At 40.5% G+C, this 26,090-nt stretch overlaps 1 protein-coding gene across 1 annotated transcript in view; it reads right to left on the reverse strand.

Annotated features, from left to right (window-relative positions):
- Positions 1–21,136: 21,136 nt before the first annotated feature.
- Positions 21,137–26,090, reverse strand: part of CFAP47 (cilia and flagella associated protein 47) — a 266,976-nt gene continuing 262,022 nt past the window's right edge. Inside the window, exon 64 of the mRNA XM_033053233.1 lies at positions 21,137–23,361. Within this exon, the coding sequence (XP_032909124.1) occupies positions 23,140–23,361 (222 nt within the window). The 3' untranslated portion in view covers positions 21,137–23,139. The remainder of the gene's footprint in view (positions 23,362–26,090) is intronic.

Raw genomic sequence — 26,090 nt, forward strand, 5'->3', positions numbered from 1 at the left:
TTTTGAACTAAAAGTAGTGGAGATTTCCTAGTTCTGTTTTTATAGTATTGCCTATTAGCACTCGGTGGAGGCAAGAAAAGGCAACTTTCCTTCCAGCAGACTGAACAACCTCATGATGAGCAGAGAAAAATGCATGTAAGAGAAGCACAAAATAAAGAGCTATTTTTAACCCCCACACCTTGTTTAGAACACTTGCAAAATGGCAATGTCTAGCCCACATCTAGTGGTGGCTTTATGCTGTTGTGGGCTTTTTTTTTTTCTGTGCTGCACAATAAAGTTATTTACTTGTGAGAAATATGGGTCTATGTCAGCCCCAGCCTAAGAGACCAACAGCTTACTCTGTCCTTGGCAACACGACAGGACCTGCCACTACATCATCCTGAGCTGTTCCTGAATGTCTCCAGCATATTATGTGCAAATGTGCTTTCCTCTAGTGCTGGGCCTGTAACCTTTCTTGGCTCCTCTTTTGTTATCCCAGAAACACCCCACTATTCTTGTACCATGCAGACAGCACCAAGATTGCTTTCATAGGAAATGGGATCATTACTTTGACAGCTGATGAAGTTGTGGACCATGTTCTCTCTCTGTAATAACTGCAAACACTTTATTTTCTCCTGATTTCCTACAAAAATGATTTACAGTGGCAGGAGGGATAAGTATACACAGTTAACCAAACCCAACTTTTCTTTAATTGCTAAGGCTTTGAGCACACACAGCTCACACATTCATCCCCAAATACTGTTTGTGTTTCTGGGAATGGTAGAGCTGGCAGTGGTAGGTGCCAGCAATGTCTCATTAGTGCTGCATTTGCAGACACATTTAGAGCACAATCAGATTTGAGAAATGTGCCTTTCTCTGACTGATATATCCTGGAGCATTACCCTGGACAGCCACAATGGCACAAGGAAATCTTCCAGCACCAAGTGGGATGGACTCTGCAAAGATGAGGAAAGCTCCGGGAAGGAAAAATTGGAAGGAAAATTGGTGGACTTGGGAGGGCTTACTGTCTTACTGGTTTGTGTGAATCTGCAGCCACTCCAAGGTGTGGAAGTGCTCCACACCTGGCCTCCTACCATTCCCATCTCCTCCTACCTAACACTTTCTATCAAATGGCAAATGGAGAGATGTGGCAAATTCAGCCATGTCCTGCAGGCAGAGGAGAAGAAAAGCCTGGAGCATCCAACAGTAATGTGCAAATGTTAACTGTGCAAATGCAGTTGTATTTCTGTTTCTGGTACCTACCTGCTCAGCTCTCACAGCAGAGGAGCTCACCTCTGTGTGCCCCTTCTGCAGTTTGCCTTTCTGTGCCATTCACTTTAAGAACTGAGACTAATGTGCATATATATATGTATGTATACATATATGTGTGTGTGTGTAGCAAGTATGTGTTCAAATCCACAAACACACAGGTAGAACTTCACACAATTGCCACCAACTCCTGCTAAGAGTGCTGGGTACCACTTCAGTGCAAAATCCCATGATTTGGAGAGGGGAAGGGGGTTCAGTTTTTTTAATTTTTCAAAGTTGTTTTTTTTAGAAAGCAGTGTTAGCTTTAAGGATGGCCTATGGCTGCATGCAGGAGTGTTTGCAGCACTTTTTTAACTGGTGAGAACCCCTCTCAGACATGGTGAGGGGTGTTGCATTGGTTATTGCACGCTAAATCCCGTTTCAGTGTGTAATTCTGGGTCTATTCGTGCTCAAATCAAGCACAATGTGAACCTAGGCACCACCCACACTGAAGGTAGGAGAAAAATAATATTCTGAAAGTGTTTTCAGATAGTTTTTTAAATTCTGGTGGATCTAGAACCACACTATCCCAAGGTCTGTGTGGAAAGAGGAATAAACAATAGAGTGAAGCACTTGGGACAGCCAGAAAGTTCAGGGGAGTTTTTCCTATGTGTCTGCATTCCTCTAGCACTGTTCTCTGCAGTTTTTAAACAAAAATTAAAGGAAAGGAATTTGAAATGTTATGATGTATTTAAATAAATGTTGTCGCAAGATGTTGAAGATGTCCATTTAAAAGCCTATGTTGTATTTTTTGAAGCATTCTTTCAGGATGAAACTCTTTCATATAGGGCTTTTTGGCTAAATATATATATGTGTGTGTGTGTGTGTATGCATATATATGTGTGTATATATATACATACATATATATGTATACATATATATATGGCGTTTGTGCACAGATAACATTTTTTTAATACATTGCTTCTTCTCAAAACCATTTTTTCTGAAAAATTCTCCAGTAACTATATTTACCAATAGAAATTTTTCAGGGAGATAAATCCCATGCAGAAAGACACTTGAGCTTTCCAGTGAAAAATCATCACAGCTGAGAGAGGGAGAAGGCTTAAAACCAGGTTTTGAATGATTAACAATAAGAAGGGATGGATGATATTTTAACAATATTCATAAAAAAAGGCAGCTTTACTGAGGCTGACAACCAAAGAGCTTCTCTGCACAGTAAGGGTGTGAGCATCTCACTGTGAGAACAGAGACATGGCTCATTCTGTGGTGCCTCTTTCTCTTCTAATGGAGTGAGTCTGACCCCTGTGCATTGAACAGGATGCACAATGAAAGACAAAAGAGTGTCTGTCATGACAATTTCTCCTCTGTTTTGAGGTGACAATGCAACAGCCAGCTCATTTTGTTCTCCCTAGTCATTATAAAACACAAGATGTGATTTTTTTTTCCCCCATTCTTTCTTTTGTAAGTACATTTAAAATTAATATGGTGGACTGGGGAAAGGAAATCTTTGATTCCCAAACTTAATATGAGTATTGGATATAGCTAGAAAAAATAGGCAGGATTTCAGCCCTCAGGTGAAATGGTTAGATAAGAACTATATTTAATATCTGCTTAGTATGATGAACTTCACCCTTGGTTTGCTTCCAAAGCTGGCTGGGAACCTCACAAGTCATCAGTAATTATCATGTTGAATTTGCAAAAGATGGGTGAATGCCAGACCCTTAAAGAAGGAAAATGCAGTGCCCATACTTTTGAAAGGAGGGGGGAAGAGCCAGAGAGTTGCCAAGTTGTCAGCTTAGTTTCAATTTCAGAAAAGTTATAGGGAAAGAAATCATCAAGCCATCTATTTTTAGGCACCCAGAATTAGAGCGGGGAAGAAAAATAAAGGCAAAAGGAAACATGGGTTAGTCTGACAAATGTTTCTTCCAGTCCGAATTGCCTCATGTGACATGGAAACTTTGGTAGAAGGGAAGCAAAAGATGTCAAATCTTGGCTCCTAGCAGTGCTTTGAATGACATGTTCATCATCCAACTGGGAACCACAGGAGGCTGGGAGCAAAGATAGCTGGAAGAGTGTAATCAAACCACAGACATTCATGAGCCAGTGCCAAAAGGAAAGACATGAGCAAACTCTTTGGAGTCTGGAAAGACTTAATATTTTCTTTACTCTTCTAGATGTCTCAGCAGGGTATTCAAATTAAATTTGCAGACAAAACAAACAAAAAAAAGTATTAATGGGACTAAATGGGGACCAATCACTCCCCTGAAAGCAAGATTTAGAGATCAAAATGTTCTCGAGACTTTTATATGAAAAAGTATGATTCAAGGTCTTATATTTTGAGAAAATAGCTACATAAATACCCATAAGGGAATTGCAAAATGGTAGGATTTAGTGATTTTTGACTCAAATCCTCTCTGATCTGCAACCTCAGGTTGCTGCAATAGCTGACTGGGATACAGAGAAAAATGTCCAGCTGGCATGTCAGGTGAAATGAGTCTCCTGGTACTGATACAGCCACAGCTCAGGTATTTCAGGTTTTCAGCTTCACATTTCTGACCAGTTGCCCACAGATTAGAGGGGAGATTAACCAGAGATTTGAAGGTTTGCTCTGAGTAAAGAAGAAAAATCCTGCGAGGGACAGAAGTTTTTATAGGTGCAAAAGGCAGCTTCAGAGGAGTGGGGAATCATCTCCACATTCAGGTGGGAAGGTAAAGCAATGAGCTTAAATGGCAAGGGGATATGTTCCCAAGTGAAAGAGGACATGCTCCCAAGCAACACTAGGGAAGGTTTCTAAAGATGAAATTTAGAACCAGCTGCTTGAGAAAGTTGTGGAAACTCCTTTAAAAGAATTGGTGGCACAATTCTCAATACCAACAATACTCCTGCCAGGAGTGACAGAGGCACTGCTGATTTTCCTTGGGCAGCAGGAGGGTCTAGGACTTTAGGCAGCCCCAGTTGGATTGTCAGCAACCACAGATCCCATCTGGCCCTTCCTGGGGGATGTAACTGCTCTGTGCTCCCTGCCTGGAGTCCCAGCTCTGTGCAGGGATGGGCAGATCTCTGGTGGTGAGTCTCAGAAGGGCAACAGAGCAGGAGATGCCAACATTGCAACTTGCATTGCTTTCATCCAGGATGGGTCTCTCAAACAGGATTTACCTGGTAAAACTTTGAGTGTGCTCTTTGTGTGTCTCTCCTTTTTCCTGTCTCATATTTATTGAACTGCTTAAATCAAGTTCTTTGGGTTGTTCCATTTCTAAGATAAATAACACTTATTGCTTTCTGACTTCAATAGCCAAGCTAATAAAAATCCAGTTGGTAAACTTAATTCTTTTTAAGCTTTTATGAACTGAAACAGGAGAGCAGACGGTTTTATGCTGATGCACAGTCACTGGTGGTACATGAACATAACCTGTATCACATCCTGCCAGACGATGCTTTATTGTTGTTATTGTCATTTATTGTTCAGACTAACTGGAAGTGCTGCCATTGTTTGTTTAAAATCAAATTTAGTAATTCTGCATTGATCTGGAAGAAAACTGTTTAGAAGAAAAACATGGCATTTACAGCAACAGTGAAGAACTTTAAAGCTGTGCTAACAACCTCGCCTAGACTATTCCACTTCCAATGCTGTTATTTAGCTACATTATTTTATTGTAACACACATGCAGAAGTTATTCTGAAGCTTAGAAGAAAACTCTAAAGTATCATTAAAAATACTGCTCTGAGGTTTCATTGCATATATCCACTCATATCCAAAGGAATAAAAAATGTAGATGGTTACCAGAAGCTTAAAATCTAGCAGCTATTAACTTCATAGATAAACAAAAGTCAGCAGCATATGGCTCAGAGTGATAATTCTCAGAAACCAGCACTGCCTTGCATCACTAATACCAATCTAAGTTTAAAAGCAGCATTTCTGGTATGAGAATCCCCCATTCAGCCTACTCTTTATTGCTCTCTCTACATCATAGAGGCCATCCACCCTCTGCTTGCATTCCCCAAATTAATTTTCTTGGAAGCCCTAAAGCTACACCAAAACTTTGCCAAAACTAAGAAGAATTTAGTGGGTCTGGGACAGCCTTGTCTGCCCTGCTACCGTGACAGACCAAGGTCTTAGACCTTCTTATCTGACATGTGGGTGACTTCACACTAACTTGAGAGGATGCTTCATCCGTTTGAATATGGGATCTAGGGAATGTGAGCAAGTACAGAGGGAATGAGAATAAATGAGGGAAAAAAGTCTATCCTGCTATAGCCATAATCCCCAATACCCTTCCCAGTGAGAAAAGTCTGGGTAGCTCCACAGCCTCAAATGCCAGAGGGCTTCAGAGTCCCAGCAGAGAACTGGGAAACATTTAGTAATATGTTGAATTTTCTAGCATTATCATGCACCTTCATCAAATAAGTCCTTTAGCCTGTAGTCAATGTACCTCTGTCTTTTTAGATCTTGTGAGACTGCAAAGTCTTTGGGGTAGAAATTTTATCTCCTTAGTAAAATATCCTGCAAACTTTAGCATATGATTTAAAAATAATGATATGGCCAAAGGACTTCAGTGTCTTCTCAGCTGCACACATTTAGAACAGCTAAGTTTTAACTGGCATTGTTCAAAGCAAAACTTAATCCACATTTCACATTCCAGTTCTGGGAAAGTTTAAGGGCTATTGCAGAAAAGTATGGCTAGTTAATTATGAATCTAGTTGTCACATAGGAAAAAGGGACACTACATACCTTGTGGCTGATGAAGACAGGCAACACTGCTAGGGAGACCAACAAACTTTTAATAAAGGGGAGGGCAATGGGTGCAAGGTTAGGTCTCTAGCAGCCTCTGGTGGCTGTTCAAATAGAGATTTATTATTTCTTTTAAGTTCATGGTTATGCAAACTTTTCTTTTTGACTTTTTTCCAATTTTGATGACATGCAGCAATAGAAACAAATTTTGTGTTATGAAAAAAGTGCCTACTTGTAAACTCTTTGGTTATCTCTGAAAGTCTAATGTTTTGTTGGAAGACTTTTAATAGAAGAGGTCACCTAAATACACTGGTTAAGCTAGCAGCATCTAGGTGAGAGGTAGTCATGGTGACTAATTACAAAGGTTAATTCAAATGGTGTAGAACACAGATTTTTGGGTTGACTATTATCAATGTAAGCTATATCAGCACACTGCCTTGTAAATTAATAGCCCTGCCTTTTAATTTTATTGAATAATACTGTTTCATAATAGCAGTAAAACACTATGGACAGTAGATTCCTACAGGATTATTTATCAGCTTTATGTCTCATGTTACCCCTGGAAAATGCAGTAATTTTTGTCAGGCTGTATTTCTTAAACATTGTAGCTGTCATCCACTGCAACTGCTGTAGTAAAGACTGCAAACCACTAAGAATTGCAGTTCCTGTTTTCACAGACTCCTAATTTCCTAGCACAGTCTCGTTTTAGTGGTCAGATTTTCCATGTTTGGTCTAAGTACACAGCAGTGAGTGTCTGGAACAGAACAACACCCCATTAAGATGTTTTTTTCCAAGGAAAAGACCCTACAGAAGGTTACAACACTCTTTTGTGCATGTAAACTGATCCAAATCTTTAGACAAATAATTGCTTGCACAAAACTGTGCCTGTACTCCTGTGTGCTGCCCCAAGTCATTCTCACTGGTGCACTGCTCATTCCAAGGGTAAATAGAAAGGTAAAAGTCTGTTCACCATTAAAATCATGCCTTTCTGTATCTTGAAATGTCATCAAAATCCTGCCTTGAGTGGGATGCATGCAGGGCTGGGTGAAGATAATGTGCCAAGGGTCATGTCCTTTTCATCTTAGCCCTAAAACCTAACCCTAACATGTGATCTAATTCCTCCTCTGTCCTCTCAAAAAGGCATCTGTCACTCCTCCATACAAACTGAATTTGTTCTGCTCTGGTTTCGTACCCAGATATAAACAGTAGCTTATGTTTTGTTGACTAAGTCAACCTGACCTCAAAGTTAGATTTTTGTAATCAATGTATTTCAATGACTACTTCTTCCTAAAAGTGAACATCAGATGATTAATAAAGAAGGTTTTAAGGACTTCCTAATATCATCTTCTATCTGGTTTTATTTTTTTTTGCCTCCAAAGATAGGGTATTTTTAAAAGTGGCCAAACATTTCAAATTGACCTTTTCTTTACATTCACGGGTCATTGAACAGTAAATCCTGCAGACAATCCTAAAAATGCTTGTTTGTAAAGCAGAAAGGTTGTGTCACTTAGAAAACATGCATTGCATATGCATAGAAGAAAGCCATGTATGATTTTAAATAGGAACCATAAATACAAATTTCCCTGCTGATATTTGTTCTTAACATTTCTGCTAACATAGAACAATAGGGGCAAAAAAACATCATTAGAACAAGTCAGGAAGATTAGAGCTCTGCAACATGGAGCTAGAGAGACTCAAACCTCTCTTTCTGTAACATGACCCAAGAGGAATTTCACTTTGCAGAGCAGTGTGGCCTTTATCAACTCTTTCACAGGGTTGTAACAGCAGGTGTATAACCACAGTGAGACAGAACCAGCCTTAAGCACCCCAGATTAGAGGAATGACCTGTGTGGTGTTGTGTTGGAACTGTTTAACCTGTGAGTCTTACTGCAATGGCACGTGGAAGGGAAAGCTTGGAATATTATCCTGACATATCATTTATTAAAGGAACTTTCATTTTTAGACACTGGTGGAGGATAAGATTTCCAATGAGAGTCTGTAATGAGTTGTACATACACAAGGTCACCTTGTGTGCTGTGCAGTGCTGGAGAATTAAGGCAGAGGTGTTTGCACAGGGGGGAAGGACAGTGAAATTGTAGCAGACACCTTTGGGCAGGACAAAGGCCAGACTTAGCACCAGCTGGGTACCTGAAAGAAACCATTATTTTAAGAGCTACTGAAGTATATTATTCCTGCTTACTAATCTATAATGGGGGTGATCTAGCAGTCACAGCCTTACAAGAAAACCACTAATCCTACACCTTACTCCTACTCACACAACTTGTGTGTCATTGTTCAGCATGCAAAATCTATTTTTATTGTTGCCTAGAGCCTATGCAAAATCATGTTCTGTTTTGTTTCTTTAAAGAAGGAAGGGTAGAGACCACTGACTTCTTAGTCCTATTAAAGACTTGTCTGATGGAGGATATAAAACCATTGTTTGAAATATGTATCTGCACAGGAGCATTTTGTTTTGAAACAGCTTGATTTTAAGTGTGACCTGAGAAAAGAGCCTTAGCAATTAAATAACATGGAGCACAACTGTGGGAACAACTCAATTACATTTTCTTGACAGGAAAATTTTTCATCAGAAGCATGTTTACCCACTCAAAATATAAGCTAGACGTATGAAAACCACTGGCAGGCAGCTGTGGGTGTTGTAAAGATCTGTGCACAAAGGACCTGCTCTCGTTGCAGCCTTGTCCTGCCAGCCAGTAAAATCCCTGTTCATGGGAAGCAGCCCCTCCACAAGACTGTCACAAAAGGCCTTGCTGTGCGAGCAAACATGAGCAAGCTTGTCTACTCTGCCATCTGTTACTGAGCCCGCCTGTGACTGCTGAATCATTTGCTTCCCTTGGCTTATTTAAGGTTCTTAGCTGGCATCTTCAGAAATGAGGGTTTGCTCGTCTCTCTGTCTTGGCTGGGAGTGTGAGTGAGGATTACAGACTGGCATTTTCTGTCACAGTCAGACTGGAAGAGAGATACAAGAACACAAATGTGTCAAGCCTTGGTTGTTGAAAGCTTGGGATGGAGAAAGAAGAGACTGAATTTAATGTGAATTTAGTCTTGAAGAAGAGGGGGAAATAGGAGCAAGGGTTGAAAACCTCCAGCCTGCTGTTTTGCAGGCAGAGAGAGGAAAATCTAAGCAGCAGCTGATTGAGACAGCTGAGTAAAGAAGCCAGAAGGTAAAAATAGCAGCAGGCTGTCAATTAATCTGCCAGTGTTGGGCATGAGTGAGAAAACAGCAGGAGGCTTTGGGAGAAGCTGTGTGGGGAAGGGGAGGCAGCTCTGCTGTGAGCCATGAGCAGGAGCTCACAGAGGAGCAGGCTGGGGCTGGGTTTCTGCACACATACAGTTCTGGAGAGACAACTCAAGTCTCACTTTATCACAACTTCAAACTGAATATTTGTGTGAGTGGGACCCTTTTACCATTGAGATATCCACAGATATTTTATGCACTTCCTTAGAAGGGACTCTTTCAGATTTCTGAAGTCCCTCTGGAGCACAATCTGTCTGCCCCAGGGAACAGGGATGTCACCCACCACTGCCCCACCACAGCCATTGAAACACATCACTTCTAAATGAGATGTGCAGCACAGGAGGTGCTAAACCCCCTGGAGCACTGTCAGTGCCACAGGGCAGGGTGTCATGGATTTTTCTGTAAATGCTTTTGCCCATTGAGTAATGACTGCAGTGCACAGGCATATCTGATGGATGGCCTGCTCAGCATGCTGATGGGCTAAGGATGGAGCTCTGTCTGTGTTTTGTTTGTTCTTTCATGAATGCCAATGATAGTGAAGGGTTTTGCAGCGAGTCTCAAGCTGTTTATTTACACGGTAAGAATAACATAAATATTTTGAAGTGTGGCTCAAACCAGCATTCAGCAGAGACAGTAGATAGGCTCAGCAGAAAAAGCTTGGTATGAGCAACTAGAGTGTCATCTGTGATTGACTCCAATTGCAGCTGCTGTGAACTGGGGTGTTTGAACCTGTGATCTTAATTGTGCCACACACATTTTTAGATAAAAAGTGCTATAAAAATGCCAGGAGTAGCTATTCTGTATTTTTAATAGTATTTTATCTGTATCTTTTCACTTTCACTGTTCCTGAACTGCCTGAGGTGAAAAAGTCAGCCTGTGCCTGTTCAGAGAAAAAGGTACAGCTGTGGTTGCTGTTGAGCTCAAGTTTGTAATTTAAGAGCAGGATTGCAGGGATGGAGTGGGCAGGTCACTTCCTAAGCCTGCAGCTCTGCAAGTGCACTGCCTTTGTGGCTCAGTGCTCACTAATTCACTGCTGATGCAGCAGGTGGGCTCACACTGGCTCTGCACCAGCTTCTCTAAACCCCCAGCCCACCCCATCCCCACCGCAGCAGAGCCAGCCTGGCACCAACACTGGCTTCTGTTCATAGGGAATGTGGGTACCCATCCACAGCACATCTGCAAATGGGAGCTGGGCATTGCCGTGCCCTGCTCTGCAGCAGGCAGAAAGGGCTCTCAGGAAAGAGGTCCTGGCTCCCCAGGCAGGGTGGGTCTGACAGCACACCCAGGACAGCAACTATCCCAGGGCTGCCAGACACCCTGCAGGAGTGCTGAGGATTGGGCTCAGAAGCTCAGAGGAAAGCAGCAGCATCTCCCAGCATCACCTCAGCCTGCAGGCAGGGCATGTTTAGCTCATGGACACACCTCAGCTCTCCTGGTGCCACCAGCTCTGGCAGCAGCTCTGCCCTGCCCATGGCTTCTGTCAGCCAGGAGGTGGGCACTGGCTTAGCAGGGGTCTCCTCCTTCCCTGCAAACCTATCCTCCTCCTTTGGGAGAGGGATTAACTTCTGCTGTTTGAAAGGAAGAAGCCAAAGCAAGCCCTGCTGGGCTGTGAAGATGGACAGCTTTTTAGAGATATCTATAATAACAAAATCCATCTCAATCAAATAACAAAATCATCCCAACCCAAAGCAGCTGAGACACTGTGGCCAAGCAGGGGGCTAGCAGAGCAGCATGGTCTCTCCTCTTCAGAAACCTTGCAGCACAGAGCAGGGGAGCACATTTCTCTAGTCCAGTGATCCAAGCAGCTTTCATTTCTCCTTGTGATTTTATTCCATGGCTATTTAAGAGCTGGGTCAAGTGGCCATCATTTGCATGTTGTCTTTGCTGTTTAGGAATCCAGCTTAGAGGTGTGGAGAGGCACAAAATCTCTCCCTTCCTGGCCTGTGCCCAGCTGCCTTCACAGGAGAGCTGATCTACTGATGGGGTGTCTCCTGGACTTGGTAGAGAACAGCCTGCAGCACACAGCACTCAGGGGCCAAGTTATCCCAAAAGTTATCCCAAGTTATCAAGCTCTTATACCCAAAATCCTTGCAGCACTGCAGGGAGTGCTCACTACATTCATGTATTCTGGCTGTCTCATGTGCTGTGTGCAAAAACTAGAGAGACTGAAGTGTTAAACATTTCAGTAATTAAGCATAAATCACAGTTTTATTCACTGGCTTGTGCAATAATCTCAAAAAAGAGTTCTTCCTGTCTCTTACTAGTCCATATGAAAGACCTATAAAATGAAACTTGAGCTATTTCTAGTTCTCATTAATTAGAAGTACCAAATGCAGAGGAAAGATGCCTTGCTCAGAGCTTAGAGATGACTCCCTGTGGCTTCCCTGGGAAGGGAATGGTCCTGGACACCCAATTATCTCACTGACACACATACCCTGTTGGAAACCTCTCATCACCAATGTGTTAGGATCAGCTGCCCTCCTGAACACTCAAGGATATCACTATCAAGCCTACATATGGAGTGGCTGCTCTGCTATTAAAATTGGTGTGGCCACCATGGCTTAAAATCTAGGAGTTTAGGCTGCACTTCTGAGCACATCTTTGTCTTGAATTTTGAAAGCCACAGTGTCCATGATCCTTGTTCAACCCTGAATAAAGACTCATGCAAAGGCACGCCAGAAAGATGAGGGCCTCAGCTGGTGTTAAATTACCAGTGCAGAGTGCCCCATCTGCCAGTGAAATACAGCTGCATGGTGCAAAGTGACAAGCACTTGGTGGCTGCTTCCTCTCTCAAATGTCCACAGGATTTCAATCACAAAAAAGAAATTTGTCCTGTCCATATGGCTATAATTCATTGGCCATTAATCTCCCAGTGTTTACATGTTGATTCCTCCAGAGTCTAATCTCAGCCTGTAGCTGTCAAGCCACTGCTTGGAGAAAAGACAAGACTGATCCTGCACTCCCAAGGACTCTCAGCCTGTAGGCAGTAAACAAGTGTGAGGCCATAAGTCAGACATGTTGTCAAGTCATAGGAACTGTGTCATTTTTACCAGCATTCCACATGTCTGCCTTGGCACCCAAAGGGATCCTCACAGCAGTTCTTCCTCTGCTTCACTTGTAGTTGCCACTTAACAGAGACTGAAGAGGAAGAGCTTCCAGCTCTACTCCATTTATCTCCTTCACAATCAGGTAGTTAGTTAACTGAAACACAGAAAAAAACATATTTTTCCTGATAAGAAGATGATGATGAAAAGGGCATCTGTGACATGAAATCCAATTTTCCTGAAGACAACAGGAGAGAGGATGTCAGGTACTCACTCTCTGTTTCAGCCAGAACTCCCATCCCCAAAGACTCACTCCACATTGCCCAGCCAACCAAACTTTCAGATCAGCATTTGCCATGTCATGCTTTTCACTTCTTGAGTTGTGCCAAGGAAGGTTCAGATAGGATATTTGGGAAAATTTCTTCACCAAAAGGGTAGTCAAATATTCCAACAGGCTGCAACAGGGCAGCTGATTTACCATCCCTAGAGGTATTTCAAAGATGTGTAGATGTGGAACTCAGGGACATGGTTTAGTGGTGGCTTGGCAATGCTGGGTTAGTGATTCCAACCTAAATGATTCTGTGATTCTCCATGGTTTACATGGGTTCTTCTCAGCCAGGTCTGCCTTCAGTATGAAAACCCTTTACACAGAGTCATTGCAGAAAATAAAGTTTTTTTACAGTTACTTCATGAATGAAGGATAACAGTTCTTCCTGTCCCCTGAACTCCACTTTTAACAAGTCCTAAAAGAACCCATTTTCCCATTTGCAGTCAAGTGTTATTGGTCAGTCATTCGAGCTCAGCTGTTGCAGCCCAGGCTGTGTATGTGGTAAATTACTCCACAGCAGCCTGTACTGCCTCACTGGGGTTTTGTAGGAGGGAACTACATGTGCACAACCCTCTTTTGCCTCCCTGTTCTCAGAACTCTTCCACTTTTTAGTCAACTTCTTCAGAAGACTTAGTTTGGTTTTGCTTTCTAAATTTAAAATTTCCCTTTCAAAAATGGAAATTATTCAGGGATTGTGAGGGGGAAAGTGGGAAGAGATCTGTGAAGTCTCCCTACTCAGACCTGTCTTTTTTCTATGTTGCTGGTTTGTTTGCTAGCTGAACAATTGTATTTTAGATGCCTGGAAACATATCTGGTTTACCAGAAGAGCTGATTAGCATGGCCCTACATGATCCAGTGCTTGTCCCAGCAGCAAAAATCAAGTGTAGCTCAGGCCCATTCTTAAAACATAATAGACTGTGTCACCAAAGGTGTTTTATCAACAGGCAAATTGTAATTATCACTTTTCCAAAACTGAAATCCTTCTTTGGCATCATTTGATCTTCTAATGAGAATAAACATGTTTGGAAATGTTGCATTCTTTGGCGATAACAGTCAAAATATTGTTGGTGAGAGTAAATTTAAGCACTTGCAAAGGGGGACTCTCTGCTCTTAGTGTCAGTAGTTTACTACCAGCTATTTAGCACAATTTATTTTATAATTAAATTGTATTAGATTATGGTGTTATTTTTTCTTATATGACACTAAAAAGTGAATCACTCATTAAATCCTACAGAAATCTGGGTACTGAATTCTGACAAACTCCAAGGTGGTTTCATTTCTTTCCTCTAATATGAAACCATACCTGTGACCTGCACCCCCCTCAAGCAGAAACTTCTACAAGATGACTCTTGGCATGCTGACCTCTCTGGCACCCACAGATGATGATCATCCCCACTAGGCACATTAATTAGTTGCTAAAGTAATTAACTGGAAGTCACATAATCAATGCCAGATGTTTTGGAGTTGCTTCATTTTGGATTGCAACTGCTACTGGTTCCCAAACTTATAATCCTGAATATTTTTCCCAGGAAAGGCCAAACTTCAGCAGCAGCTGTTTGAATTCTTCCAGCCCAAAGCTGGGGAGGAAGGTCTGTGGCTTCTTGAGGTTTTACTGAACACTGCAGAGTGGAGATTTCTCTTTTTTCACTTATTTAAATGATCATTATCTGCTCACGTATTCAACACTAGGTTTTTGGTTATTTAGTATTACCTTCAGACTATATTAAAAATGATGTATTTTCACTGGTTGTCCCGGTTTAAAGGGACAGTATTACCAGGAAAAGGGAATTCAGGAACTCGCAGGCACAAAAAAAAAGGTACAGGTTGGGAATAACAGTTCTTTACTTATATATTTATAAGACAAACAAAAACAGCATCAGCTATATGAAAGAAAAAAAAACCAGTGACAGAACAGAATGGAATTCAGTCCCAGTCCCTTTTTCAGTCACCGATGGCTCTCCGATGGACCAGGGCAGGCGGCCTCTCAGTCGCGGCTGCTGCAGGAGCAGGGGAGGGGGCCAGGTGGCCTCACCACCCCAGGTGGAAGAAAAGGGTGAGGAAGGAAACTCTGCTCACCGTGGGCGTCCCAGTTCCCAGTTGTTCAGAGGAAGCAGGAAGCTTTAGCAGTCCAAATCCAAGAAGCCTGATCCCAACGGGAGAAAAAGAACCGGCCGGCAAGCTGTGTGAGTTCTCCTACCCCCAGTGTCCTCTTACTTGCCGAAAACAAAAGCAGGACTCCACCTTTCCCTAATGGGGCCATCAGCTTGCTTCAGCTGGTCCTTTGTCTCCAGCTCTTAACGGCTAATAGGCGAGCCATCCCGGCTAGCTTAACATTATAATGGGAAAAATTTCTAAACCTCGCCAACCCACAACACTGGTCTTGAACTACTTTTCATAGACATAATTATATAGTGTGCCAAGATATGGCCTTGCTAAATTTGTCCTCATATGGGCTTTAATTACATTGCATGCTTACTGCAAATTAACCAAATGCAGTGGAATTTTGTTGGAGAACTGCTTTCTTCTTGACACCCTGACTGTCTGTAGTGCATCAAAGACATTGAAAGAAGTTTATCAGATACAGATGTGATTGATTTAATGGGGAGGAGGAGCATTTGTTCTTTTAATTGCATCTCTTCAACACTGTGAATGCAATGTGGTTCCTTTTGAGCCAGCAGCTGTTGGTGTCCCACTGTTAATGTGCTTCCCCTCTTGAGAGCCATTGGCTCTTGCACCCTCATCCTTTCTGGCTCTCCTCACTGGCCTCCCCTCCCTGCCAAACACTCTCTCAAGCTATTTTTATGGAACTGCCGTGGCATTGCACTGCATTTAAGGAATATTCTGTCTTCTCTACAGCCAGAGTTACAACACTCCGCTCAAGGTACTGTTCCTTGGTGATATGGTTTTTATTTTGTTTCTTTCTATCAGTCCTGTTTGAGCTGTTTGATATTTATTTCTTTTTGTTGGACAATTTCTTTGGCCAATTTTCCTTGATGGATTGCTGGGATCACTGTTTCTTCCCCTAGTTTTACCATAATTTTTCATATTTCTTACATTGTGACAGAGACACTGTCATAGGGCTGACAGTCCTGGCAGGTGTCTGTGACTGGCTCAAGTGTTCCTCAACACCTGCTGATTTTCTTTCCTCCTGTAGAAACAGGAGTTTAAATAATCCCCCATAACCTTGTCAGTTTTTTGTGCCAGTTGACTTGTCCTACTTTCTTTAAGGTGGAACTATTCCTCACTTACAAACTTTCTCTTCCTAAATAATTCAAGCAAGGCCATTACATTCATGTTTTTTCTTCTTCATGCTGCTTTTAATTCATTAATTCAGATGCCAATAATTCTACCAATCTGATTTGGTTGATGATCCTCTCTGTTAATAATCAAGTAATTTATTTTCTTTTGCATTTTGAGAAGTGATAGGAAATGCACCCAACCATCATTCTCAATGCACTAGATGATAGGTAAAATCTTCCAAGAGCAGCATCACAATTCACTATCAGCTATCACGAGCAAGCTATGTAAGCTAAATGCAAATTTCCTCTTTGTAATTTATTCCTTTTAATATAAACCTGGGGAAAGGTGCGGAGATAATTTGCAGCCTACTCTGAAATTTAAGATAAGGCTTATATCAGACCATGAATTGATTATATTTAAAGCTATGGGACCCCCAGTGGCAATATCCCCCAGCTGTTCCCTCTTATTTACAGCAGCACAGCTCTGGCTTCAACACTGCAGCTGATCCTGGAAGCTGAAGCCTCACAGCACAAGGGGAGAGTGAAGGGGGAGGGAGCTCCAGGCAGCTTCAGTGCAGCCTTTTGTCCTCCATGGTCCAAGGGAGGAGCATGGGGGGTTCCTAATTCCAGCCTCCTCCCACCATGGAACTCGGGCACTTTGACTTCTGTGACCTGCAAATGACCAAACCGCTCTAACAGATGTTGAACCCCTAATTAATGACATTTTTAATAAGCTAATCAAATGTTTCTGCAGCTGATTAGTGTGTCAGTACAGTGACATGTCATCTAGCAATTAATTCCTCATGTGGCTATGATCAGCCACTGTGTGTAGATGCTGTTCTCTAAAGGAAAGGAAGTTCCCATGGAAAATATTTCTATACTACAAGATTTCTTTATCATGAGGATTTAATTTTGTAGCTGTGAGCTTGCTTGTCTGTCTCCCCCTTCACACTATCTCCTCTGTGTAATTTAGATTCACGTTCAATAGGAACTGCTTCAAAATTAACAACTGGCAGCTGAGCATAGGAAGGCTCAGACCTAGGCAGGGTAGCCTTGGTTTTGGCTTGGTGTTGGATTTTTTTTCTTTTATTATTGTTTGTTAACCTATTTTTTAATAGCAAATATTAAGACAAAAATAAGACAATGATAAATGGAATGGAAGTGCCATTAACACTAGCCAGGTGGCTGCATGGCTCAGAAAAGCATTTTCAAGTCAAAAGTTTTACACTTGAATGCAACAGTTCATGCCAGGAGCAATGCAAGGCTGCTCACATATTTACCATGTATTTAACCCAATACTCACAGTATGCTTTGAGTTCAAAGCACACATCTGACTGCCTGCACATTCAGCTTGACTTTCTAAGTACAGAGTTATGCAAATAAACTTTTATTTTACATTTCAAGGAATAAAAATAATCACTATTTTATTCTTACTTATATAAATTTGTTTACTCTGTAATATATGACACATTGCTGAGAGCTATTCCTATTGGAGTTAGTGTGCTGGCAGTACAGTTTCTTGACATAGTGGTTTGGGGTTTCTTTTCTCCATTGATATTAAACAATCAAAAATGTTTCAGATTGTTGACAGGAGTCCCCAGCACACTAAATGCTGTATCCCATGATATTTATGGGGGAATTGGTCAATTGTCCAGCTCTGGAGCTCTCAGGAGAGACATAGACCTGTTGGTGGGAGTCTGGAGGAAGGCTACAAATACACAAAGACTGAGGAGCTGGGGTTGTTCCACATGGAAAAGGTTCCAAGGAGACTTTGTTGAAGCCTTTAAGTACTTACAGGGCACTTACATGAGCGTTGGGGACAGACTTTTTAGCAGGGTCTGCTGCAGTAGGACAAAGGGTAATGGTTTTGAACTAAAGGAGATTTAGATTAGACAAAGGGAAGAAGTCTTTTACAAAGAGGGTGGTGAAACACCAGAATAGGATGTCCAGAGAGGTGGCAGATGGCTGTACCTGGAAACATTCAAAGGTCAGGTTAAATGGGGCTGTGAGCAAACTAATCTAGTTGAAGATGTCCCTTTTCATCAGAGAGGGTTTGGACTAGGTGACCTTTAAATGTCCCTTCCAACCCAAACTGTTCTCTGGTTCTATGATACTTAAACCTAAACAATATTAGAAAAATGCATTTTATGCTCATCAAAGAATGTGGAAGTTTCACACCTCACCCTCAAGTCTGTTTGTTTATTAACAGATCATCAGGAATCTTTCTTTTCATAGACTAGTTTCCTCAAAATTAAAACCTTCTGAGGTGCTTCTTTTAGAGACACTTGTGTGTGTGGGTGGAGGAAATTGTTTATGTCTTTTTTTTTTTTCTTTCTCATTGATTTGCAATGTATATTTTGCACTGCAGTGTTATATATATGAAAACACTGAGGAATGAAGGAGATGTGGAGTCAGGACACAGCCACCCTTCCCACATCACACTGACAATTTCAGGTCTGTGGGCTACAGAAAAGGCACCCTGGATACCTGTTTCAGTTAATGGGAAACTGGGCCTTTGATTTTTGTACAGATTGATAAATTGGATCTCATGTGATGAACATCTCTCTAATAAGTAGAAGGATTTTACTTTGTTGCCTTACCCTTCTTGGTACCTCTGATTTTATTTTGTCACTTAAGAGTTGTGCCAGACTGGTCTGTGGGTATCTGCTGTGTACTGCTATGGTGGGATGAGCAGCGAGTTGCCAGGTTTTCCACTGACAGGTTTATTTAATTTTTTTACCAGGAGAAGCTGGGTACTTTGCAGAAAGGAAGTTAATAATGGAATAACAATTGAAATAAAAGGTCAAAGATTGTTTTTGCCCCATGTCTTTATTTCCCCAGCCACCAAGCAGTGATTTTTAAACACGTTTCTGTGCAGTGACCTTGGCATCAATTTCTGCCATGACTTCACCGCAGTGTCATCATGCCATGGTCTCAAAACGTAAAATACCCTACAGGAATTACTACAGGAAATCTGACACTACCAATATTACAATAACTGCAGGAAAGTAAACTGCAGAAAAAAAATATGTTTCATGACAGTGGAAGCAGAAAAGCTGCTAGATGAATTGGATTCCTTTTTAGATGAATCTTCTATGGATCAGTAGGTTTATTCAGAGTTACTTAAAAAGCAGTTAACATTCCATTAGCAACAAACTGTGATCTGTGTCAGCAGTAAAGCACTGTTCAGTCATTTATTTTAGAATGAGCAGTCACTGCAGGGAGAAATAAAATTATGAAATGCCTCACAAGCAAATAAATAGTAAGGCAAAGCCAGGGATTTTCTCTTATTCTCCTCCTAGGAATATCTATTAATATACAGTATTTTTTTCCCCAATGCTTGCTATGTGCAGAGTGAGTCAAACTTTCTATTTCTTCTGGTAGTTTGGGTTTGTGATCAAAGAGGAAAAAAGTGCATGCTCAGATTTGGCTGCTGCCATGGCATTTCACCAAAGTAAGAGCATTGTTGGTTCAGCATTTTGCCCTCTGCTAACCTGGCTCTGGTCTCAAAGAGTTGCATGGAAAGGATCCCTTTCCTGCAGCAGGAATGGATTGGGCACAGTGCCCCTGTGGGCTCTTCACCTGATCATGATTCCCTCCTGTGCTTAAAGCAGCCTTTACCTCCCCCTTCTCCTGACTCACACAAAACCTGCACTGGCACAGGAGTTAATGTTTGGCTCCTATTATTTTTGATGGGCAGTTTTGATATTTCCAAACCTTTTTATATCTGTGAGAGAGATCAGATATAAAACAGTCAGTCATGTCAAGTGTCACTGATACCACGGTGAGCCAGACATGGGTAGAACAAGCATTACTGAAATCTGTGCAAAACCCTCTCCAAGCTGAGCTGCTATTGGCAGGCACCCTAAAGACATCTCCATGTTACCCATGTGTCATTCTCTTGTGTGCATTGTGCCAAACAAAGCACAGCCAAACATCAAACAATTGGAAGGTCTTTACTTTGTACTGCTCTGAAGCCATTGCTCTGACTGTGCAATCCTGCAGCCCCTGAGGGCAGATTGTCCCCACTGCTGGACAGGTCACAGAAAACCAGGAGCTCAACAGCTGCAAAAGCTCCACTGGATTTTAACAAATTTAAATGTAGACCCCATTCCCAGAGTAACAAGTTCTGTGTTACACAATGATGTTGTCTCATAAGGTTTTAGTCCTTGCTTTAATTACTCTGATAGATGGATCGTTATAGTGATGCACAGAGAAAGAAGAGAGGAAGAAATCTAAATAAACACATGGTGACCATACTGGTTAGACAATCAGCATTTCTGCTAAGCCACTAACAAGCAATGTACAACTGACTTGGTGTGGTAAATGATTAAAACATTTGCCATAAATGCCATATTGACTGAAAAACTTCTGTTTTTAGGTATTTCTATAAATCAAAACAGATCACTGGGGTCAGCAGAAGTAATTTTAGATCACTAATTTTAATTGATACCAGCACCGAGAAATTAGGAGCTATTACAGTAATAACCAGTACCTCCTCATTTCCTTGAGATTCTGCTGTGCCTAGACAGATTAATGTGAAGGGAAAAACTTCTTTCATCCTTTTCAAAAGAAAAAGATCCTGATGGGTATTCTAACATGGAGAAACAAAGTTTTGGGGTTTTTTTTCTACTGGTTTCTGGTAGTGGCTGTTCTGATGTGGCATGAGGCCACAGAAATCATTGTGAGGGCATCTCAAAAGCCATAACTCAAGGCTGTGTTCATTCTCTCCCATTGCCTTTTAAGAGTATGATAATGAATAGTAATTTGGAATTAATTCAAGGCTAAATTATTTGGGCTGCTTTTTTCCAGACCTGAGCCCTGACTGCAACAACTGTGTTTAGCTCTATCTCCAGTAACTGCATTCCTCTGCAGATTACATTTTTAGGGTGCAGAGTTATGGTGAGCAGCTTGCCCAGCAGTTCTGAAGCTCACATTTAATGGTAGGTCCAAAAGCTTTGAAGTGAAATAAAGCCCAGCATTTTATAATCTTTTCCCATGACAGACCTTTCCTGAAACACTAATATTTTCAAAATGGCTCAGTAATTCTAGTAAAAGGAGGAAGCAAGAAATGAATACAAGTTATCATTCTGGAATTCTTCCAGTGCTGCTGCTTGGAAACTGTTTTTTAATATATCTACTTGGAATTAGTCCTTGCATTACAAATAATACAGTCACCTCAGTGATGGAAGTGCAAATTATCAAGCAAAGAAGCAAAAATGAATTTATTTTTAGTAATTTATACAGTCACTGTAATCTGTAAATGCATGCAGGTATTATTTAACACACTGTGTATGTTGCAAACACAGTTACATGGTCTTTCTTTAAATCATCTTTGCAAGTGTATTCTGAATATAGAAGAAACATGCTTCGTTTTGTTTTAACTGGAAGAAATTAGAAAAATGCAACAAATACATTAGGTCCAAATTCAACTGATAATGACATACCTTGCATAGCTCAGAAGTGACCTTGTACACATTGAAAAAAAAATACATAATTTTGTCCTGTAAGCACAGATTATGCATTCATCCCTTTAAAATTTGATAATAAAATGGTTCCTTTGAAAACACCCCTCTGGTACTATTTTATTGCCAATTTTCCCATGGATGTTTAAAATCTTTAGATGTATGACAGAATGTGAAATCTACTACATATAACAGCAAGTGCAGGCAAGTAAATTGGGCATAAAATTTCTGGAGTGAGCACCATGTAATTTTTAAGTGGTTCACCTCTATGCCACCTGCTAATCCATTTCTGGGAGAATTACAAAATTTTGTGCATCTTGCAAAAAGTGCCATTTTAAATAGGAAAGCATAACTTCAAGGGAGTGAAACAAGGATTTAAAAAAAAGCTTTTACAAAAACATGTCAGTGAAGTATTTCCTGAACACTGATCATTAGTTGTGAAACCACTGCTGATCCATAAATTCTGATTTCTTATGGTTAGAGAAACACTTGCTTCATTTATATATGCAGATAGAGCTATGAAACCCAGCTGCATTTGTGGTCTCAGCAGCATTTAAAATAAATATTTCAACAGCTTCTTTCTCAATGTCTTCTAGAGAGATCAGTATGGACAGTATCTTTCCAGTGTTGTGCACTGAATTTATAAAGCTGATTTTATTCTCACTTCAGATTACCTGGTTTCTGATCAAAGTGGGGCACCCTGCATTTAGAAGCAGGTATTAAACAGCACCATTGCTGTTTTATGCGTTCCGGACATTTTCCGTAATAGCTTCTCTAAAAATCTGTGGCATAAACAAAATCCTCAAGCACATTGTGGTAAAAGGGTTTTATTGGTGCTCATTTGCAGTGACCTACATAGGTTGTTCTCAGGCTCCCCATTCCTGAACAGTGATGCTCGTTCTGTACTGGAGCCAAGAAGGCACTTAATCTGTGCCAAGCCATCGTTTTGTCAAAGTACATTTTGCCATCAAAATACAGGCACAAATACAATTTATGTTCTGTTTGTAAAATCAGGAAAAACAATTTCAATGAAGAAAGGAGTCAGGATTTACCCCTGTAATGATCTTACAAAGCATGTCTGCATAGATCTAATTTTCACATTATATCAAGAGCAGAGAAAGCTTGAATTCCCATCTAAAGAGTGGAAATACACTAGAAATAGCACCTCTGATTTGTTTATTCTAAGAAAAAAAAGGAAAATCTGTCTTCATTCCTCACTGACTTCTCACAGCCTTCTATATGATAATATTCTAAAGCACTCTATAAAATACACCTGACATAAAATTACTGAAGCAGGACGTTTCACTTCACTTCTTACCAGAGATTTGAAATGTTATGGGATGAATAAAACAAGACTGTTATTTTATACACAGCAAAGATAGCCTAATTAATGAAATTTGCCAAAGCAAGAAAAGTAAGGATTTTCTGTGGAAGAGAACAGGGATTTTTTCCTTACTTGGTTTGAATGGGTGTACTGTGCTGAACATCACAGAGAATGTTCACTGAAACTTCCTATTACAGACTTAGTAAAGCAACACCCTTTAGAAAGTAAAGCATTAGGTTGAGTGACCCAATCTTCAGATATATTTTTTAACTCAAAACTTTTTCTCTGATCTTGCTGACATCTGTATGACATAAATAAATTGTTAGGTATGCAAAATCCTTATAGAAAAACAGGAATTTTACTAGGGCTCTGGTGATCTGAATCTTCCATATAGAACAAACAATCCATGTATACCATATCTGCTTTAAAAAAAAAAAATTAACAAACCATCTTTCCTTCTTATCTGTAGAATTTATTTGTTCTCTCACCAAAAAATTAACAGACTATAACTTTCTCTGTCTTTTCCTAAGGACCAGAGGTGCTCCTTTGATTGGTGAGGATGCTCCAGTGGTTATAAGTTTCAGATTTTCACGTATAAAATTGCGCTGCCGGACTGTGAATGATCCTATGTAGCTGCTGGTGCAAGCTACTTTTGCTGCCACTGTAGGGGGTACAGTCTGTGGAGGAAGTCCATTGATTACATAGGTCCACTGCATTGATTGTGTCTGAAAATAATGAACAGAGAAAGGAAAAAAAAAATCAGTGATAAAATACCCTGAAAATTCGTCAATGATTTAACATATAACATTGATTTCAAGAGATATTTGTGCTTTTCCATGTAATGCACTGGAATAACACACAATGAGAATTGCACTCCTGGAACAGAGAACTGAAATCACATTCAGCTTTATTCAGGACCAACCACAACAAAGATGAGAAATTTGCCTTCCCTGGCTGATCTAAAATTCCTTTTTTATTTAAAAATCCCAGAGGTCTATATGTTTTTCAAAGGCAACTTTTCCATACTACAACATAAATGCCTCAAGTTTATACCACAGGATTCACTTGCAGCTCTGCTACCTGTAACAATGGTATTATCAAATGGTGGGATTTTCAAATTGAAACAATGAACAAAACTAAGAGAAAAGGATTCAGAGTATACACAAGAGAATTGAAGCTTCATGTTGGAATATCTAGTTTGAGGCATATTTCTGTGGAATGAAAATGACATTCTTCATTTGCTCTCTGTTTATAACTGGTCTCTAGGAATGGAACATATGTTTCCATGTCATCTCTTGTAATGCTTGAATACTTGATTCTTCCTGAGTACATGGTCTTTATTCTTACTACACATCCCATCTATCCATGCTTAAGGACTTTTATTTCTATAAATATTAGGTTATACTGCTGTCTGCCTCTCATGCTTCGTTTGTGTCCTGAAACAGAATTTTGGTTGTTAAAAACCTGCACAATTTTGGCAGATCTTACAATCATTTTCCTTTCATAATGCATCACTTTAATTTTTAAAAGCAGGTCTTTATTCCAAATCTCTAGCAGTTTCCTGTCATTACATCTGGAAAAAGGTATATTCCTGGGTTTTACTTTTCTACTATTTTCTTTAAACCCCTCCCCCCAAACTACAAGCAAACAACAGAAATATTACAAACCCAAAAGTTATTACAAATTCTCAAATTATGTGTCATTAGGTCCAGCTTTGGACAAAGCATTGCATGTCCACTTCAGGCATAGACTGTCATCAATTCCCTCACACTTAGTGACTGAAAATCCCACATTTTAAGTTTGGGGCTTTTTTTCCTCCTTCTGAGATAAAACTGATAGAGGACGATTGAGTAAAAATATGGCATGTATAAGTCTATTAAAAATATATTCATACAAGTGAAATTTGGCTTTTATACAGAACACGTATACACAGAACATACCAGACTCTGACTTTGCAGTCTCAGAGCAGGGGAGTCACATGAAATGAGTGAGTGGTATTTCCAAATTCCCAAGGTCTGCCTTTCCACAGGACACAGCAGTGCAATCACACAGCTGGCTGTGGCTTCAGAGCAGCTTTTTGGTGCTCTCCTGCTGTGTTGAACTCCAGGGACACAGCTCATAGGGTCACCTTTCTGTGCTGCTTCCAGTCCCAGAGTTTTATCTTTACAGCAGGAGTTGTACTTCATGGAATTCATCTCTCATTTAAAACTAACTTAATCCTTAGAACAATCAATTGTAGCTCTGAACATTACACCTAACACCAGTGTCAGTCTTCATCTGAGGAAACAAAAGGTCAGAAAGGCTGATATGCTCCCAAATTGCTCTGGAAAACAATGCTACAGTCAACCCTCAAAGCTGGTGAGTCCTGCCTTCAGCTGCCAGTCCAGCTTCCCCCATGGCTGGATTTGTGGCATTTGCTCATTCCAGTGTGAGCTCTCTGCTCCTGCTCTGCTTCTGGGCCTGTCAACCCCAACCAGGTTTGCCCATAGAGACGTGCCACAATACCCACACAAATTGTGACAGATTTTCACACACACTAAATGCTACCAACCATCTCCAAAGCACAGTGTGTACGTTTGTCTGGTTATTTATTGCATTCTGTCATTTAATCATGGTCTAGGTAAAGCACGGCAAAAGCCACAGAGATGAGCAGTGAACCTTCTTCACCCCCAACTTTCTGTAGAGCCATCCCATATTTACAACATACAGAAGAGGTAAAAAAAGCATGATAAAATGCTTCTTTGACTTTACTAAGTTTTGTTACATCAGTTTTATACTTGCCACTGAAAAAGTTTGACTCCATTATGTTTATCTTTGTTATCTTACGCTTCTTGCTACCATTCTAATTGCTACCCTGTTCAGTGATAAATTACATTTAAGGAGTATCATTGCAAGCAGTTTTGAATTTATAATGCAGATATTAAGCAAAAAGAAGTTTCAGAACATTAAACCATAAACTCTTTGGCTCAGGCTTTGTTCTCTGCTGTGCACTTATAGAGCATTTATATTATTTCACATATCTTGCATACACTTACAGCTTCTAAATGCCATTATCATGTGAATCTCTAATTGTAGTTTTAACCAGCATTTTGGCAACTGAATTATACTTTTTTGCATCAATGTTGAAAGAACAGATAAGTGTTTTTTGCTGTGTATTTTTAAAGAAACCTCTACTTGAAAATTGGCAGTACCGATTTTACGTGGTGTCTGCTGAATGGCTCACCTTATTCCAGTGAGATTAGGAAATGACAACTCAGTAGATATTTCGCCATGCATGCATAGTTTTTCAAAGTTTTTATTACTATCCCACTAAAATCAAATTCTAATTTAAATGGAATATTATTCTGTGTAAAACAGGCAGATTAACTCATCTTTATTGTCAATCTTATACTGTGAAATGAACTAGTAACTACTGTCTGTAAAGGTAACAGCCAGCAAAAGCAGGTGTGACATG

This window comes from Catharus ustulatus, chromosome 2 (genome assembly GCF_009819885.2).
Source record: "Catharus ustulatus isolate bCatUst1 chromosome 2, bCatUst1.pri.v2, whole genome shotgun sequence".
Classification (NCBI taxonomy): domain Eukaryota; kingdom Metazoa; phylum Chordata; class Aves; order Passeriformes; family Turdidae; genus Catharus; species Catharus ustulatus.